The sequence below is a fragment of the Takifugu rubripes genome, chromosome 1 (assembly GCF_901000725.2).
Source record: "Takifugu rubripes chromosome 1, fTakRub1.2, whole genome shotgun sequence".
NCBI classification, from domain to species: Eukaryota; Metazoa; Chordata; class Actinopteri; order Tetraodontiformes; family Tetraodontidae; genus Takifugu; species Takifugu rubripes.
In genome coordinates, this window is record NC_042285.1 from 4,171,652 (window position 1) to 4,190,042 (window position 18,391).

The 18,391-nt window shown below is 44.5% G+C and overlaps 1 protein-coding gene across 2 annotated transcripts; it reads left to right on the plus strand.

Moving 5' to 3' along the window:
* On the plus strand, positions 1–16,945 carry cpxm2 (carboxypeptidase X (M14 family), member 2). Of its 2 annotated transcripts, none has more exons than XM_003961221.3 (14): positions 1–915; positions 2,268–2,369; positions 5,395–5,504; positions 6,700–6,839; positions 8,671–8,755; positions 9,565–9,715; positions 10,046–10,134; positions 11,765–11,888; positions 11,984–12,180; positions 12,736–12,915; positions 13,561–13,858; positions 14,162–14,301; positions 14,607–14,706; positions 16,172–16,945. In XM_003961221.3, the coding sequence occupies exons 1-14, from the start codon at positions 714–716 to the stop codon at positions 16,435–16,437; spliced, it is 2,184 nt and encodes a 727-aa protein (XP_003961270.3). In that variant the 5' UTR covers positions 1–713; the 3' UTR covers positions 16,438–16,945. The 2 variants fall into 2 exon arrangements, with proteins under 2 accessions (XP_003961270.3, XP_029706979.1); XM_029851119.1 differs by having other exon boundaries at positions 14,607–14,710; positions 16,172–16,301.
* The last annotated feature ends 1,446 nt before the right edge of the window (positions 16,946–18,391 follow it).

Sequence of the window (18,391 nt, forward strand, 5' to 3'; positions counted from 1 at the left end):
GTCTTAAATTCCTCAAATCCAGACCCCAAATGCTTCATTTCATACTGTTTTTCCTCATTGGAATCCCATTTTCCCACAGATCCAATAGAAAAGCTTTGATGCGGCGTGTCGAATCTCATTAATTAACAATTAAAATAATAAAATCAATTAACAAGGAGAAAATTGTGAATGTAGAAGTCAGCATGTTGTTAACCATGACTCGTTTTCCCCTGTTTGTGTTTGACAAGCGACGGTTAAATCAGTCTGTGTCAAGCGCGGTGGGAGGAGATGTTGATGAAAGAAGATCCTGAATGAGTCCATTTCCCAGAGAGCTTTCAGTCCATCTGCCCACAATAGTAAAATCCTCCGGTCTGTTGTGTCAGCGCCCTGGACGCGTCCAGCTCTAAACAAAACAGAGCATCTGAAATAGATGACTGTCCCGTCTGCCTGCCTGCTTTCCTTCCTTCCTTGCTTCCTTCTTTCTCCCTCGCTCTTTATTTTCACTCTGCCTCGCTGCATTTTTCCCGGGCTGAGGCGCCCATGGACCCTCTGGCTCCTCTGCCTCTGCTTTCGTCAGTGTCTTGGAGCACTCTGAGGACTTTGTGAACTCTCTGTGTGGGAAGGCGAGAGGAAGGGGAGTAGTTGATGGGACGCAGCCCCGCAGCAGCAGCAGGCTCCTCTGGAGACGCCGTCGGGACTCTCAGCTGGAGATAACCCCCCCCTTCCCCGGGGTCATGACAACACAGCAGCGCAGCTTCCTAATCCGCCTGGCACTGCTGGGACTCCTCGTGGGGCTTGCAGAGCTGAATGCCGGTGAGGATGAGGATTATTACATGCAGGAGCTGTTGACAAGAGATCTGTATAACCAGGTGCAAATCCAGGAGACGCCTGTGGCCTCGATTCCCGCCAAGAAAGCACCCAAGGAAAAAAACCAAGGTACAAAAAGACTTTTTAAAAAGTTCTATTCTGTCATCTATCAATGCATCTTGAGCCAGCAATATTAAGAAATATGATGATGGAATGTGCCACCACTTAATCCGGGATTATTTGTTGGCTTTTTTGAGTTCTACAGTTTGGGTTTTTTTGGTGAATGTGTGTGAATTAAGAAAGAAAGAAAGAAAAACAGCCCTAATTTGAAATGATTTGGAAATATTGCTTAAAGAATTCAGTGTCCGTACGGCCTGTGCGTGTTTACTGGGTTGAGTTTAAATTGTGAATCCTTTGCACAAAAGAGAACCACACATCTGTAAAAGCCCGCAGGCGCGTTTGGGTTTGAGGGACGCTAACGTACTGAGGGGGCTGGTTTTGGTTTGTAATGTAGAGCAGCTGAGTTGACAGTGATGTCATCTTTCTGGCATCCGGAGTCGTGCACCTCTGCAGAGATACCTGTTGCAGGTGGGAGAGCAGGCAGGCGAGGCGTTGTGTGACGTGTAGAGCAGCAAACTGGGTGCAGAATGGACTCTGACCTCTGTCCCGGTTCACCGAAAAAGAGCTTTTTTGATATTTCGTGCATTGCTGGGCAGCAATGCTGCGCAGAAAATGGCAAAAAAGGAGGCTGAAATATCAAATATTTGAGCCTCACATGTTGGAGTAAACAATTTCTGGCTGTAAAGTTTGTCTCAACTTTCAAAAGTGTTTCAAAGCGACGTTTTTTTGCATTTCCTTCTTTTGCTCTGAACTAGAAGTTAGTCACTCCAAAGTAAAACCACAACAAGACGTCTGCGTCTCCGTGTGAAAAGTGATGCACTCTCTGTCCAAACACAGATATTCTGACCGCGAACACAACTAAAGACCTTTGGCACGCGATGTTTACGGCACAATTACTATTTAAAACACCCTGATGGGACCAATATACTGCAAATCTGGGAGGCTTCTCTCACAAGCTGGACCACATATGCAGTTCAGAGCACCGTGGTGGATTTAACGCGATCAGGATAAAGAGTTTCAGATGTGAGAAGGATTGTTGTGATGTGGGGGCCTGACCGGACACTCCAGAATCAAATGAAATCTTCACTGTCATGTGACTCCCCCGCCCACCACATCGGCGCCCTTGCTGAGCACCTAGGTCAACGATGCCAAACCATAAACGCATCAAAGGTACCGAAGAAATAAAAATGGAAAGTGACAAAACAGGAGTTGTGGAAGAAAGATTTCATACAGTTGCAGGAGGAATTCCAGCGAATTCAGCCAAGGTTTTATTCTTGTGTCAACAGTGTCGTTTTTTCCTCCTCCCAGCGTTTCAGGCCTCGTCGGGCCTGCTCCTGTCTTAACGTCACTCTCGTCCTCAGTGAAAACGTCCGGCAAAAAGGCCGAGAAGAACAAGAAGACCGCCGGGACGACCCCGAACAGCATCTCAGACGGAGAAGGCCAGTACAGGCCTGTGGCAGAAGGTGAGCGTGCAGCAAAGTTGACTGAACTGTCTGCTGATGAATTATGTGATATAGATCTATCCCCACCTCCCGACGGAACATCTGGCCTCACGAGTGGAGCGCCGCCATTGTAGCAACGATAGCCTCCGTTCCTGCGCAGCCATTGTGTTTGGTTTCCATGGATCGCGGCGTATTTGCGGAACGGGAGCCGCGGCGCCGTGGCGGCCTTCCTGTCATGTTGATGACAGATTAAACTTAAGAGGCTTTAAACACGCAGATGTTGCCTTTAATAGACTTATTCACGCTGTCGGGCCGCTGCAACAGTGTTGAAAGACGCGACGGATCCGTTGTGTTTGGTTGAGGCGGCTGAGAGGATCAGAGCAGGAGGCTGCCATTTCTTTTTCATATGGTGCTTGGGAATGGGAGCAGAAAGTTGGACTTTTCCTGTGATGGAAAGTGGGAGCTCCAAGCAGAGGCACCTGGCAGCCACACAGTCCAAATCTGGAAGGCTCCAGCTCCCCAAATCATCTTTTAACAGTTTAAATCATGAATCACGCCAGTCTGTTTTCCAAATGTAACCCAGGGATGCTGGTAGCAGCTGATTTTTCATGCCTGCCTCGACTGGTTTTACTGTAAAAGAGGGAATTTTTTTCATATCAAGAGCAACTTTCTCCCATATTTTTTACTAATCTATCGCCTGGAACAGAGGTGAAACACGAGTGTTTGCCACATTCACATACCTGAACAACTGGGAATCCATTGAAACAATCAGAGTTTGATTCGACAGATGTTTTAACAGCCCATTCATTGTTCCGCCGTCCCTGCTCGGTTATTGCTGTTTCTGACCCGCACGCTCGAGCCACGGCTCGGTTTGGCGTGGATGAGATGAAAGAAAGCAGTGATTGTATCCCAACGTGCATCAGGATAGAGTGATCTAGGTCAACAGCAAAAGCAACTTTACGCAGCATCAATTACTCACAATCTGTCCGTTTACACGTGCACAGTCACCGTGGGGACAGAAATCTCTGAGGAATAAACTTACATTTCCATCCTAAACATAATGTGCCATTACAAGAGACATGACCGTACTCCTGGAGCGGGTACACGTCCTAGTTTGAGTTATTGTAATGGTGAACATGGGCTTTTTCACCCATTCCATTGTGCATCGCTGCCATTTAATAAAGGGACTAATAAAGGGAATATTTTTGTGATAGCAGAGTAAGTTTGGAGCTCTGGCAAGATGGTGACCAGGACAGCATGAAATGAGGTCTTGACTGTCTCTTTTATCATCATATCACAGAACCAGATGCTGTCTTCCTGTGTGGCTCCTCTTTCAAAGGGCTGCATGCAGATGGGGAAAGCGGTTCAGGGCTTTGCAGCACGGCAGGCACCCATCTATTTTCCCTCCCTTCCAACCTTGAACTTTTGGGCCACCTCTAGGGCGAGGTTGTCCCTAATATGTTGTTATTGTGTCAGTCAGCAGGCCTGCGGACTTATCATACGCGTCGGATTCCGTGCTTTTAAATGCAGGGTCACGAGTGGGAACTCTTGGAGTTATTGTGAAAGCTGAGTTGCCTCCAGCTTTCTTTTATGCTTCAGTTTTATAGCAGAAACTTGGGCTCAAGTTAATTAGCTTTGCACAAAATGTACCTTTTTCCGTGCACGTGTAGACTTTGGATCCGCGTCTTTGTTTCCAACATCTATGAAAGCTTGAGATTGATAGCCGGAGAGTGTCCATGACAACATTTAAGATAGAAAAACAGATCGGCACAAACATAACTGTGTATCCAGGCTTCCAAAATCATCAAATCCTTTTGACAGTGCCACCCGTGGGTGTTTCGATCATATTTTCAAAGCAGTTTGGATCATTGCCGTGTCCAACGCGTGCCTAATCCAGACATTCCACAGCTGACGATGTCTCCAACCACCCGGATCCGACCGCAGTAACTCTCAGCACAGGTGATGTTGTGCATATCGGCTTTATGTGGATGGAGAGCGTCCACTAACGTTTTTAACATCTCCCAGCCTGAGGAGCAGCCAGAGGGCCTTGAACATGGCTGCCAGAGCTTTGCTGTGCCAGCAAGTGGGTGTTCCTGGATGGAACGCTGAAACATTTCATGTTCCTGTTGATGACGGCTGATTTCTATCATTATCCCGCTGCTTTGGCAGAGCTAGAAGACCTTAACACCTGAGATTTTTCTCCTACTTTTTGGAGACGCCAGTCGAGGAAGCCCTGAAAATACAAGGAGAGCCGGCTCACATCCTCAGTTGTTGACTCTTCTTCGGCTCCTCTTCACCTCATATCTTCCCGCGACCACAGGGGAGATACCTTTGGTGTTTGGTTAACTAATATCTTCTTATTTTGCAAAACTTTTTTTTCCCATCATCCTGAAGTGATCTGATTTCCCAGCGGCAGCCGCACGTGCTGAGTAACGCAGTGATCAGAAAGCACAACGTGCCTGCAGGAGGACATCGAGGTCAGGTGTTGCGTAACAGCAGAGGGCTAAAGAAGCTCCTTATATGATGGGGAAACTCTCTTCAGTGTGTGGCTAAAACAAAGAAAAACATGGGACAAAATGTAACTACAAATGTTCACATTCGCCTGTTATTGCAATCATCCACTATTTAGTCATGTAGAGGAGAATTTGATGGCTATTTTCAGTGTTTTACTAAAAAATTTACAGCATAAAGGTCATTAATAGAACACTTGCAGCACATTAAACATATTTTGGCTTAAGATGTCAGATTTTCCTCATTATGATACAAAGAAGCACTAAAAGAAAAGCTAACATTAGCTCCAATCCTTGCTCATTGCTCTTCTTGGATGGACCAAATTAGCAGCGAGATCCTAATAATAGGTCTTACCAGGCACAGACAAGTACAGATGATGTGTTATTTTCTTCACACTTTCCCTTTCTGTGCAAATCTGCCTGTTATTGTTAAATCTGGCTCTTAAGGAATGTGGGCGTTAAAAAAAACCTGCAGCGCGTCTAGTGCCATGCACTACACTCTCATCACAGGCCAATTTATCATTCTCGTCACCTAGAATGTCCTCCCATGGGATTGGAAACGATGAAGATTGATGATTTTCAGCTTCACGCTTCAACTACGAAGCGCTACGGCCTTGGAGCACACAGAGGTCGCCTAAACATCCAGGTAAGAGAGGAGCATGAAGCTTGCCGGATTTTCGTCTTGTTGAATAAATGCAGCATGTAATAACAATCCATCGTGGCAGGGGGCGCTATTTCTACCGTAATAATTTCACCGTTTATCCTAGTCTTTAAATAAATAATGTTATTTTGTCCCTTAATCTAATAATTAAAGCCTTAATTAGCTCCTTTTTTGCTGCTACCTTCCCAGAACAGATGTTTTGGATGGCGTTAAAGGTCATTTATCAGCAGCTTTTCCAGTTAAGCTGCTTTAAAACTGGAAAAATCCTCATTTCCTTCTTTAGTAGTGATGGATCTTGGTTATTATTGCACAAAATAGATTACAGAAGGTTGGAAGATATTCTAGTAAGAATGTCTTTAATACAATATAGGCCGTGTGTAAGATCTGGCAACGGTTTGTTTTCAAGAGTGTCAACAAAATACTGCAAAAATGATCGATCGTAGCCGAGCAGTAATGCTAACAAAGACTTAAGTACGTTCCTTCAGCATTCCTGCACCTGTAGAGGGGAACTGTGTCAACGTTTATAGACTCATCTTAAGCCTTAGTGAACAATAACTGTTTCTGTTTCAGCGTAGTTTAATAACCGCGCAGTAACGTTTCTGCCGCTCCACCAAACCCAACAAGGAGACTGAAGGAAAGTGACTCCCTGTTAGGTCAAGTTGGGAATCGGAATCTGACAGTGACCTTTATTGTCTTTTTTTTTTAGGTTCTGTGATTGTTCAAGTAGCCAGGAATGCTGCATGTGGCTCTTGAATGGCACACTATTTATTGTCATTAATAAAAGCACCCACAGTATCTTGTCTTCCAATGAGCAGCCTGATTAAATCTCAAACAGATGGATTTTTTTTGCAGCAGCAACAGTCGACCTCAAAAAAATTTCCAGGAAAAGGCTGAACGGCTGCTTTTCATAAGTTGAACTGGTAATGTTGCTGTAGCTATGTTGCCAGTGTGCAAACAGCCCATTTCACCACTGTGTCCTATTTTGCCAATCCTTCCCACTGTAAAAAGTCAATTTTTTCTTACTGTGTCCCACTGTAAGAAGTAGCTAATTAATTTTGATCTCTCTAAATGTGTAAAAAAGGCTACCATAAATGTACGGTAGATTTTAAGCGATAACATGTCAGATGTGTGGGCTGTTCCACATGGACTTCTGGAATAGGAATCTGATCTTGGCCCACAGGCTGGCCTCTATGAAGATGACCTCTATGATGGGGCCTGGTGTGCCGGGAGAGATGACCCACTGCAGTGGTTTGAGGTGGATGCCAGGAGGCTGACAAAGTTTACTGGGGTCATCACACAAGGCAGGAGCTCCCTCTGGTCGTGAGTAGAGCCTCTGCAGACACGCACGCAGAGATTGTGGCGGCTGGGGATTTTCTTCTGCGTGCTGATGTGAACCGATAAAGACGAAGGATTTGGGCTCCAGCGTCCAGAGTGACCTCCCGCTGAGCTCTTTGCAATGCTAGAAATAATCAAAAGAAGAGGCAACTAATTCAATATCTGCTGTTGGTTAAAATAAAATTAGCAAAGAATAGGGAGAATATGAAAAATAGATTGAATAATACCCATAATGTCACAATGGACAGGCCAGAAAATGACCTATAAATCCAATTAGGACTAATAAATATCAAATCTTTGCCTTTATCTAATCTTTATTCCATGTTTCAATCAGATATTCAATTAAATTAACATTGGATACTTGTGTCCAAGATAATGGGGCAGAAAACATTTAATTTGAAACGTGTTTGAGAGGTGTAGAAAATCAAATGTTTATTTTTGTGCGTGCAATAACTTTAGAATAAGAGCTGCTGTGTTTTTGTTCACTCGGGAGTTAAGTAAGACGTTTCTTACTTTAATAAGTCTTTTTCCCATCTCTTATTTGCTGGATTAAGGGTTTATGAATCCGACTGATCGGACGGTGGCCTCATTCTTTCATCTCTCCTCAAAGGTCACTAGATTTTAAAAATAACCGCGGAGAGCTAAGCCTGGCTTCGCCATTAACTCTTCAGGCTCCTTTTAATCAGTTCACAATGTAAAAATCCAATTTTATGCCTGTTTTGATCAATATACCACACTTTATAGCCCCTATCCAGCCCAGAAGAGCATGGAGGTGATTACTGAGTTGAAAAAAAGTCTAAATATTCCACTGACAACGATGCCCAGTCGGAGCATTATGATATTAACAATTCTCTAGCAAAAAAGCATTGTCTCCCCTAAAGTGTAACCTTTATACTTCCTAACTGTCAAGGGTAAATACTTCCTGCTTTTTATTACTATATCAGACTTTGTTTAGATTTTTTTTCTAGACATCCAGAACACTCCGAGAACACCAAAGCAGCCGGTTGCCTGGGAAAGAATATCTGCACAATTAGCTTAGTGGGGCGTGTAACTGTCTGCAGAGCCTGATCGCTGGCTTCTGTCTGTAACAGCATTTTAATTAACAGAACTGGGAATTCTCTCCACGCCGGACCAGCACGGCGCTGCACTGATGTCTTCATCCAGACACATGGAAATCACTGCTACCCTACATACTGCACGTACTGGTGCAACGGGACACGCAGCCATCGCTTGGTTCCCAAAATATTACCAGCGGGAGCATAGAATAGACTCGGGAGCCCCGATTTTGGGTTTTCTGTTGTCAGACATTTTAGTTTATCAGTAGCTGCTTCAAAAGACGACCCTGTGGGAAGAATCTTTCATCAACTAGAGCTTAAATCTCCGACTTCATCCCAAATGCCAGCTAAAATGTCAGGAAGGGGAGGGGCGTATTGACTTACTTGGCACCAGGGTTTGGTCGTACGGTGATTGAATTTAACTTTTATTGTTGCACAGAAGTGCTGCAAGATGCATTTACTTGTCAAAATTGGACGGTTATTCAGACTTTCTGCTGAGCTAGGCTAACTGCTAAAGCTAGTTGTATTTAAAAAGGCATAAATCCTGATTAAAAAGCACCAAAGTACAGGAAAGAAATCAGAGAATCGGGACGTTTAGCAAGCAAGCTTCAGGTGACGCATGAAATGCTCCTTTTTTCTCTCACATAAGCTGATCAGCCGCTTCGCCACAATCTAGTCAGAGCCTCATTTGCATTCAATTAGGCCTGAGTGAGGATTTCCTTTCATCCCCCATTTGCCTCCGTCTCTGATGTGGTTTGCAGGAGCGACTGGGTGACCTCGTACAAGGTCATGGTGAGCAACGACAGTCACACCTGGGTGACCATAAGGAACGGCTCAGAGGACGTGGTGAGGAAACAGTCTGCATTCAAGCCACAATCTCCTGACGCACGGCTGTTAATAAATCAATCACCAGCTCACGCTTTGCTCAGTTGTCTGTAATCTTTCTTTTTACGGAATGACTGCAACCAGATGGAAACACAAATTCCTTCTCGGGACTTATTACTGGAGACAATTCGCACATCTGGTTTTTTTTTTTACCTTCTTCTCGAGCGTAATGAGCCGAGCGGCAACAGTAAATACCAATGATTCGCGGGAGGCCCCATTCTCATAGTTGCGCCTCTTTTGTGCTGGAGCACCTAAAGTAATTGAGCAGACAGAAGCCTCCTAACAAAGAGGTGCAGCAGCAGCAGATCAGGGGTGCAGTCAGCAAGAGAACATCATTGTTAATGATCCTTCTATCGATGCACGTGCGGATCATTTCAATACCTCCCTTCTTTCATGAATATCATGTTCTGGTTGCTGCCTTCGGGGGTTTTACATCCCCTCTAATGAAGTTTTGGTGTAACTGTACTCTCGGCTGGAGGGTGATGTCATCCATCTGGGATCTAACACCCCTCCAGTAATTTAGTCAACACGGCTTTCCCTCTCACCCCCACGCCCACCTTTTATCCGCCAAGCTGCACAGTTATTTGTTTAGCTATAATCCACTGGCACAGATGGGCACCGAAGTCCACCAACAGGTGTGTGAATTCAAAACTGCAGCCCTGAGCTTTAGATTGACATTTATAGCTAGTATAGCTAGCTTTATAGTTAGTTGCTGCGATATTCCCAGAATCTCCTGTCACCATCTTGGTGGAATGTGCTCGCCTCAGTAGATCTTCAGGGGCAACCAGGAGAAGGAAATTCCGGTGCGGAACATCCTCCCGACGCCGATGGTTGCCCGGTACATTCGCGTCAGCCCTCAGTCTTGGTTTAGCAGTGGCAACATCTGCATGAGGGTGGAGATCCTGGGCTGCCCTTTACCAGGTGAGGGATCTGCTGGGACAAATTCTGTCTGGCCAGGCTTGAACAGTTTTTATCTTCTAGGTTCACGCTTCTAGATCATCCGTCTGTCTGAAAAGCGAGACTGTTTTGCCTGATTAATGTAATTGTCCAGCACTGTGAATACAATGTGGTAAAAGGGTCGGATCAAAGGCAGTTCTGGACGTGGAGACAAAGAATCTGTTTGATTTTAAATGCAGGTGTCTAATGTAGCTGCGTCTCATTACAGAAGACGAACCTTTCCTTCACTTTGGTCACCATGACATCACCATTATATCACAATGACCCTGATTTCCTTTGTTTTGTGCCCAATAGATCCAAATAATTATTATCGCAGACGCAATGAAGTTATAACAACCGACAAGTTGGACTTCAAACACCACAGCTACAAAGACATGAGGCAGGTGAGTTACAGTCCGTCCTGACCCGGTACGACCGGAGTGGCGGCGTGCTAATGCAGAATAAACGCCAAAGACGAAGCCGTGTCCTTTGCAAGAGCAAAGTCTGCGAGTGTAAAGAGCACCGAGCAGCGCCAGCCGCATGAAAATGCGTAAAGCATCTCCTGGGTCGTGCCATTACTTATTCATATAGTTGTCATGAACAAAAGTCTTGGTGTTCTGAGAAGGAAGGCATCTGTATTTGTCACCGCTGTGACTGAGCAGACATGAAGGCACTGGCGCCGTGAATCAGAATTTCTACGGCCTGCTTCTCCTGGCCATAGTATTAAATACAGGTGTCTATAGCAAGTGTACAGTTATACGTTTGTAGCCAGACAGCCCGAGATGCTATCGACCCAATTTAAACTTCTTCTTTTCCTTGAAGCTAACGTGCCCCAGGTATGGTTTCCAGTATAGGTTGGTTTTTTTTTAAGCTCAGGGAGCCCTGTTTTCACCTTTGACCGGTTTAAAGAGCACCGCGATTGATCCGTAGAGTGGAAATGGCTGAGGATGGAAATAGATAAAAACATTGCTCTCAGGATTCTCCGTAAAGTTTATATCCTATCTAGACAAGTCAAGATGATTCTTTCAGCAAAGCCAAATTTAATCCTAAACGTTTTGCTGGTGTTTAAGAGCTCCTAAGTCGATCTTTTGGCTAAACTTTTATTGTTCAATCTGCATACTGACTGAAGCATCTTAAGCTAGCTTCTTATCTGATGCTAAAATGATGAAGTGAGGATGAGTAATCATATTGTGTCTCAGACTGTGTCTCTGAATAAAATCAGGCGCTTGTTTAATGATTTTTCTTTTTAAACGCAGCCATGATCTTGTTGTAGACTAAAGTTAATTAAAACCCCATCTCTCCTCTTCCTTTAGGACATCAATTTACCTCATTTTTTGAACAGCTCATTGGCTGTATTCCTGCCTCTTTGTGGTGGCCGCGTTGGACAAGCTGTGGTTGTTTCTAATTTTATCAGCTCGTTTACAAGCCTGTCCTCATAATTACCTTGATTGGTTTTCACACGTCCACCTCCACAGCCGCCACATTGGCCCAAGTGTTAATAAGTCTACTAAACAGCACCAGCACTTTCTCACAATAGCATGCGGTTCACACTGCTTGCGCTTCGATAGCCAGAGCTTATGTAATACTCAATATTACAATATAGACATATAAAGGTCTTCTAGAAGCGCACATATTCATCCACAAGCACCTATCAAGTGACAATTGAAATTTACATTTTCAACATCAGCATTTCCCAATTTAAACAAACCCTGGGCCAAATAAAGTCCCGCAGTCTACCCGCATCAAAGTGGACGACCTCGGCACAAGGCAAGGGCGCTAGCTAGCTTGCTAGCTCTTGCACTACCACATCGTTACCACACTGTGGGTTAGATGCTAATGATCCTTTTCTGATGATCCAAGGAGCAAACAGTTGTGGGATTTGATGACCTCAAATGAGAGTCATCAACTTTTAATTTAAAAACCTCTTTTAGGGGGTGTAAAAGGACCTATTTGCCCCAGCAGGATACTTCCAGGTATACAATGTTATGCCTACCCATATTATCAGGTAATGATGCTTTATTTTATATTCCACAGCTTATGAAGGTGGTTAATGAAATGTGCCCCAACATCACTCGGATTTATAATATTGGAAAGAGTTACAACGGCCTCAAATTGTATGCAATAGAGATTTCTGATAATCCAGGAGAGCATGAAGCTGGTGAGTAAAGTAACAGAAAGTGATTGTTCAGTTTAATGCGCAAGGAGCAGCAGCAATTATCTGCTTTTCCTTTTCCTCCTTCACCTGTCAACCAGGTGAACCCGAGTTTCGCTACACAGCGGGTTCCCACGGCAACGAAGTGCTGGGGCGAGAGCTGCTCCTCCTCCTGATGCAGTTCATGTGCATGGAGTATCTATCCGGCAACCCGCGGATACGTCACCTGGTGGAGGAGACCAGAATCCATCTTCTGCCATCTGTCAACCCCGACGGGTACGAGAAAGCCTTTGAAGCGGTAAGTCTGCGTGGTAGCCATAAGTGGCCCATGCTATATCACACGTTGTGTCCAGATCCATTGGGGTGATTTGGAGCAGTGTGCGGTGCAGGTGCACGCCAGAGAAATATTTTATGGAGTGTGCTTGGAAGTATAAAAGGAACAATGCACGTGTTGTCTGGGTGAAAAATGGTTTTGGCTCATTTTGAAGGCTTGGCAGATGGAATATACAGTACAATACAACAAAACCTAATGAGCTTTGTCAGCCTTTGTACTCATAGGGTACAATACTGCATAGGGGTGATTACGTTTCAGTTACTCAATGTGGGGTGCATTCCTCGTCTTAGTGATCTAATGTTTTGTTCAAGCTCATACGGCACCTTGAAATGACTTTTTATGCTAATATCTGGGCTGACAGGAAGAACTGGTCAACTTTGTTAAAGTTATCATGACTTATGCAATAATTTTAGCCTAATTCTCCAGAACAATGCTAAAGCTAAATGATGATCCCAGGATATCAGTTTCCAACCATCCTTTACTGTTCACCTGACCCCATCCCATCATTTTGTTTATCAGGGTTCGGAGCTCAGCGGCTGGTCTCTGGGTCGATGGAGCAGCAATGGAATAGATATCCATCATAACTTCCCCGACCTCAACACTATATTGTGGGAAGCTGAAGCCAAAAAATGGACCCCCCGCAAAACGTCCAACCACCACATCCCAATCCCAGAGTGGTATCTGTCTAATAATGCCTCCGTGAGTCCGACCAATTCAACACATGTACAGTTCATTTAATCTGTTCATGACGTTCCACATTCCACTTTTTGAGATCTGAGCAGTTTAAGGATTGTCTCTCCTTATTCCCTTTAAACACCACATGACTCCTAATTCCCAATGCTAGCTTGGAAAGAACAAACTACTCAATATAGAATATCAGGTTAAAAACAGCCACAGGGTCTAAATCGAGCGACGCGTAAGCATTTGCTATACGCTGCAGTGACGCTGTGGGCCAAAATAAACCCGCCGCTCTATTTAAAGCTCACGCTCAGGAGCGTTCTGATGCGGCTGAGAACCCAGAGTGAGTCACACATCCCCCAGAATAGCTGCTGGAGCCACAGAACTGGGAACCCCATCTGTGCTCAGGAAGCTGTCAAAACCTGCCTCTTACAGATATGAAGACTTAATTACTCTACAGGAGTTTCAAGGATGATTTTAGCATTGTACATTTGTTCACCTTTCACCGTACATAAGTGGGACTAAGCTCCAACACTGGTGAACATGGACAGGCTTATTGACAGCTGTGTTATTGCTGTGAATACATGGTCAGCGTGTGGGGTTTGATGGAGCAACCACAGATGCATACATGTCATTATCATCGCCTCCCTTGTGTCTTCGCATTAGGTTGCTGTGGAGACGCGGGCTCTGATAACGTGGATGGAAAAGATACCTTTTGTGCTGGGTGGTAACCTCCAGGGAGGCGAACTGGTGGTGACCTTCCCGTATGACAAAACTCGCACCCAAGGGGTGACCAGAGAGTCAACCCCCACCCCGGATGACCACGTCTTCCGTTGGCTGGCCTTCTCCTACTCATCCACCCACCGCAGGATGACGGACGCCAGCCAAAGGGTCTGCCACACTGAGAACTTTGCCAAGGAAGACGGCACCATCAACGGAGCATCCTGGCACACTGCAGCTGGCAGTTAGTGTCCATGGCCGCCTGGGGGTTCATGCAGGTTTTCGCTGCTCAGCTCCAAGCCTTTGAGCCGCAGCTTTGTTTAGCAGCCGCGCACACATCTGCATATCCAGGTCCCAAAGTCCTCTGGCTGTTCCAAAGCCTAGTTTAGCTCGAAGGCTTTGACGTCAGAATTCAGACGCAAACAGGCAAAAAAGACAGAAGTCATTCCAAATCGTTTCCCTCTTCATTTTGCGCCAATTTCTCTGGCCGATCGCCGGACCTCAGTTTACGCTGGCCTCAATACGCCTTTTTCTCTATTTTTGGTAGGTATGAATGACTTCAGCTATTTGCACACCAACTGCTTTGAGTTGTCGATGTACGTGGGCTGTGACAAATTCCCCCATGAAAGCGAACTGCCTGAGGAGTGGGAGAACAATCGCGAGTCTCTTCTTGTCTTCATGGAGCAGGTATGTAGGCGGCTCAGCCCCCGTAGCTCACACATACAAAAAAGGAGAAGCTTGCACGCACAATGAGCCACAAAAGACACATTAATTATGATCCTTTGTTATTTTTGGACTATGCTAATCGACTGCTAATTTGTCCCTGTTGTTCTTCGCACTGAAGAACTGTCTCAAATTTATTAGTCACGAGAGAAGCCGCCGTTCTGAAAATAAGCGGAGCAATCAAATATATTTTTGTGGTGACAAAAGGACAACGGCGATGCCACCAATATAATCGACCCAATTTTCTTACCCGTGCTTATTGCTCGCAGGTGCATCGCGGAATCAAAGGGGTCGTGAGGGACGCCCAAGGTCGCGGAATACCCAATGCCACCATCTCTGTGGAGGGCATCAACCACGACATCCGCACAGGCATGTGTGTTCAAAGACGCAATAAATGTGGAATCACTTTTACAAATGATTTGGTTTTAAGAGCACAAACAACAGCTACCGGTGGACTGGAGCTCCTCCACAGGTGGCGACACGGCTCGGCCGATGGTCAGAGCCAGTATCATCATCTGAATCCGACCGCTGATTAGAACTCCTGAAGGCAGCTCCTGCTGATGCCTAAAAATGCAGCAGTCAAAGCCAAAGTAGTTCAGTACTTAGAGCGTGAAATCGAATGTTCCATAGGGCATTAAGCATTACTATTCCTGGCACCGCGTACAGGCCGCAGCTTCCTCTCAGACACCTCCCTTTTTTTCAACATTTGAAGAACATCTGAAGGAATTCTGCTGTCAAAATTGCATCTTCTGCAGCTCCTTTGAATTTGCCACAAAAGTGCCTTAAAACAGAGATATTTGCACATCAACACCCCCCCCGAGAGGTCAGTCACTGAGAAATAAAGACCAGACCGCCTCAACTTGACTTCATTCTCCAATTAGCATTGGATATCGAAGTGTTTTGCAGAGCCGATTCGAGAGCAACACGAGCCCAAATGTCCACGTGTAACTGCTCAGACTGGCTGTAGTGGAGCAGCAGAGTCAAAAACCTTCGCATTTCATTTGGCCCGGTGGTCACACAGATGTGCCAGGTGGGCGTCTGTGTTGGAAGGAGGGCCGTCGCTTTTTTAAGTGAGTCGTGCAAATCTCTGTTGTGAGTTGAAACAATCAGCATTTGGACCAAGAAATGTAAAAGACGAGTCTTAGTCTTGGAGTTAAGAACAGATTTTTTATTTTTTTATTTTAAGTTGAGGTGATGCTGGTTCAGTTCTGTCAGCTAAAATCCTTCTACTGCTTGATTATTTGCACAAATAATGCCTGTTAGGTGTTCACTATCTTTAAAAAATGCAATATAAACCCATATCAACCCATAAGTCACTACAGCAATCAACAAATGGTAGAATTTGGTGGTCAGTAAGATTTGGCAGCATCTAGTGGTGACAATATGCATTTCAGCATTAAACTGACATTTCTTTGATTACCATAAAATTCATGCTGCAAGAAGTGATCAAATACATTTTAAAAAAATCCAAGAATTTGCATTAAAGTGTTTCTTCTTCAGGCTTCTGTATGAGCAGTGAAACAATCAATATCCTTCTTAAAGTAAATTTTTAGTCATCCACATTGAATCGGCAGCCGCTCCAGAGTTGTTTTCTGCTTGCAAAGAAAACTTCTGCAAGTGGGAAAAAAAGATGTGAAAAAAGTGTGTAGGAACTATGGCTCTTGCCATTCTACCCACTAAATTTGATCAATCGATCACACACTGTAGGTAGAGTTAAATGCACATTTCACACTGTTTAAGTGTTTCAAAGTTCAAACCGGTGAGCCTTAAATTGAACATGTAACACTCCGAGTGTGAAATGAAATGCATGGATGTGTGTGTGTTTATTTTTCAGCGGCTGACGGTGATTACTGGCGCTTACTGAACCCTGGAGAGTACAGAGTAACAGCCAGAGCTCAGGGCTACGGCCTCACCAGTAAGAAATGCGAGGTGGGCTACGAGATGGGCACCAGCACATGCGACTTCACCATCGGTCGCACCAACCTGTCCCGGATCAAGGAGATCATGGAGAGATTCAACAAGCAGCCCATCAGATTGCCCCACAGCAACAAACAGCTCCAAGCTCCTCGGTCCAGGGAGAGACGTCAGGGAACATCGTGATGGTGGAGGAAGAATCACAAACAAGCATCGGGCTGCGGTGAACTCCAACCCTCTGTCAAATTCCTCCAGACAGCCCAGAATTAGCATTTGAAGGCTGAAAATGTGGTTTTATTTAAAGGGGATGCTTTATTTGGTTTTTACTTTGTTGGGTTTTGTTTCGTCTCCACACATAAACCCTCTCCATGTTCACTGCGGTCACCTGACCTCTTGAATACATACAGACAGAACACAGCTAAGATAAAGCTCTTTATTTTTTATTAGCATTGAATTTAGCACCTGATCTCACAAGCATTGAGCATGACGCCCATCATTATGTGTCTGCCGTAGTTGTTAACTTATATAACACCAGTATATCGAGAAGTACAACTGCTTTCTTTCTTGCATTTGCAACTTTAGTTTCTTTAAAAAAAACAACAACTACAACTTGTGGACTCAGTGGCCTCTTATAGTGTCATTGTTTTTATACACCATATTTTTGTCAAGTTGATAAATAAAGTATGTTTGCACAAATGGGAATTATTCAATTGCTCAATTATTCAATCACTACTAGTAGTACTATCACTAGAAGCAATACTACTATTAGCAATATAAATACTAAAAGGCAAAAATAACAGCAGATTTTACAAATACGATAAATTTGACAAAAGGCGATTTGACAAATAATGCCAAACAATGAGATATGATTGCCTTTAGTATTCTAATATTGATTGATTAAACATTAAAGTACTAATTCTGCAGCAAGAAAACATTTTTTTCATTCAGTTTTTGCTGGAGTGAGACTGAAATTGTATCCGGGCGTACCGAGGAGAAAAAGCTCTAATTGTCAGAGTTCTACTGGAGCTTTCACACATCACCGACTTCCTCTGACAACCTCATTAGCCTTCCATGCAACAAGAGGGAGCCCTAAACTTTCTTACTTTCTTCTTTTAGGGGCAGTTTTTAATATTTATTCTTTATTTTTCATTGACCCGGTCATGCAAGCAAATGACAATTGTCACTGGTATCACTAGGAGATATCTTGTGTTTCTTTAACCTTTTATTTGAGACTTTTTATTAAAGGTGGATAAACTTTGGATGATGTGAAACTGAAGAAATGGTTTACAAGAATTATGGTTGACCTGAGACCTCTCCCAAAAATGTGATAATTTTATCTTATTACATACTGCTTCATACCACACCTTAAAAAAGAGGAATGCACAGGAGGCCACAGTCACATTGACCTTTGACCTCCAAAATGTCATCAATTTGTCTTTGACTCAGGGGAAAATTAAGGGCAGACAGAAGAATTAATGCTACCATGCTAATCACATCTTTCCATTCACGTAGTGTTGTGTTTTTGGAACGCTGTCCTTCCCACTATCAATGTTTTGACGCAGAAAAAGAAAGAATTTTGACCAATACGCACACGTGTCAAAAAGTCCAAACTTTAACTCTTATTTATGCTCGCTGATTATATGAACCTTTAAATCCTTCCACATAGGAAGCAAAGAGTTGCTGTGGGCCCCAGTGGTGTGGCACGGTCAAGGGAGGGAGGTATACGGTGCGCAGGGTGCTCAGGGTGTGCAGGGTGCGCAGCGTGTACGCTGTGGCCCGCGGCTGTGATACCATCCAGATGTGCAGAAAGTCGCAGGCAGCGGTTGACCTTGCCTGCAGTTCAAAGGCCCAGGGCTTCTTCAGAAGTCGGTCCAGCCTCTGAAGTGTTGGAGTGCTGCGTGGGTATCACGGGGGATGAGCTCGGCGTGCGGCGCGGGGAAAATCAGCTCTTAATCTTTCCCTTTGACACACACCAACTGCCACTGACAGACACTGTGCGATTGACGGACTTCAAAGATGGCCAGAGCACCAAAGACAAGCCTGGTGGATGAAAGGTTTGGATGAAAAGAAACGAGGGAATCTATTTGGACATCTTACGCAATTTTCTGCTTCAGATGCAGAAACAATTTTACAATATTTC

Bases quoted from the DNA above. Each gene is read 5' to 3' on its own strand.
- cpxm2 (XM_003961221.3), top strand. From the start codon at position 714: ATGACAACACAGCAGCGCAGCTTCCTAATCCGCCTGGCACTGCTGGGA. The intron at 916-2,267 runs GTACAAAAAGAC...TCTCGTCCTCAG, and splicing joins ACCCAAGGAAAAAAACCAAG to TGAAAACGTCCGGCAAAAAG. The intron at 13,859-14,161 runs GTTAGTGTCCAT...TATTTTTGGTAG, and splicing joins CTGGCACACTGCAGCTGGCA to GTATGAATGACTTCAGCTAT.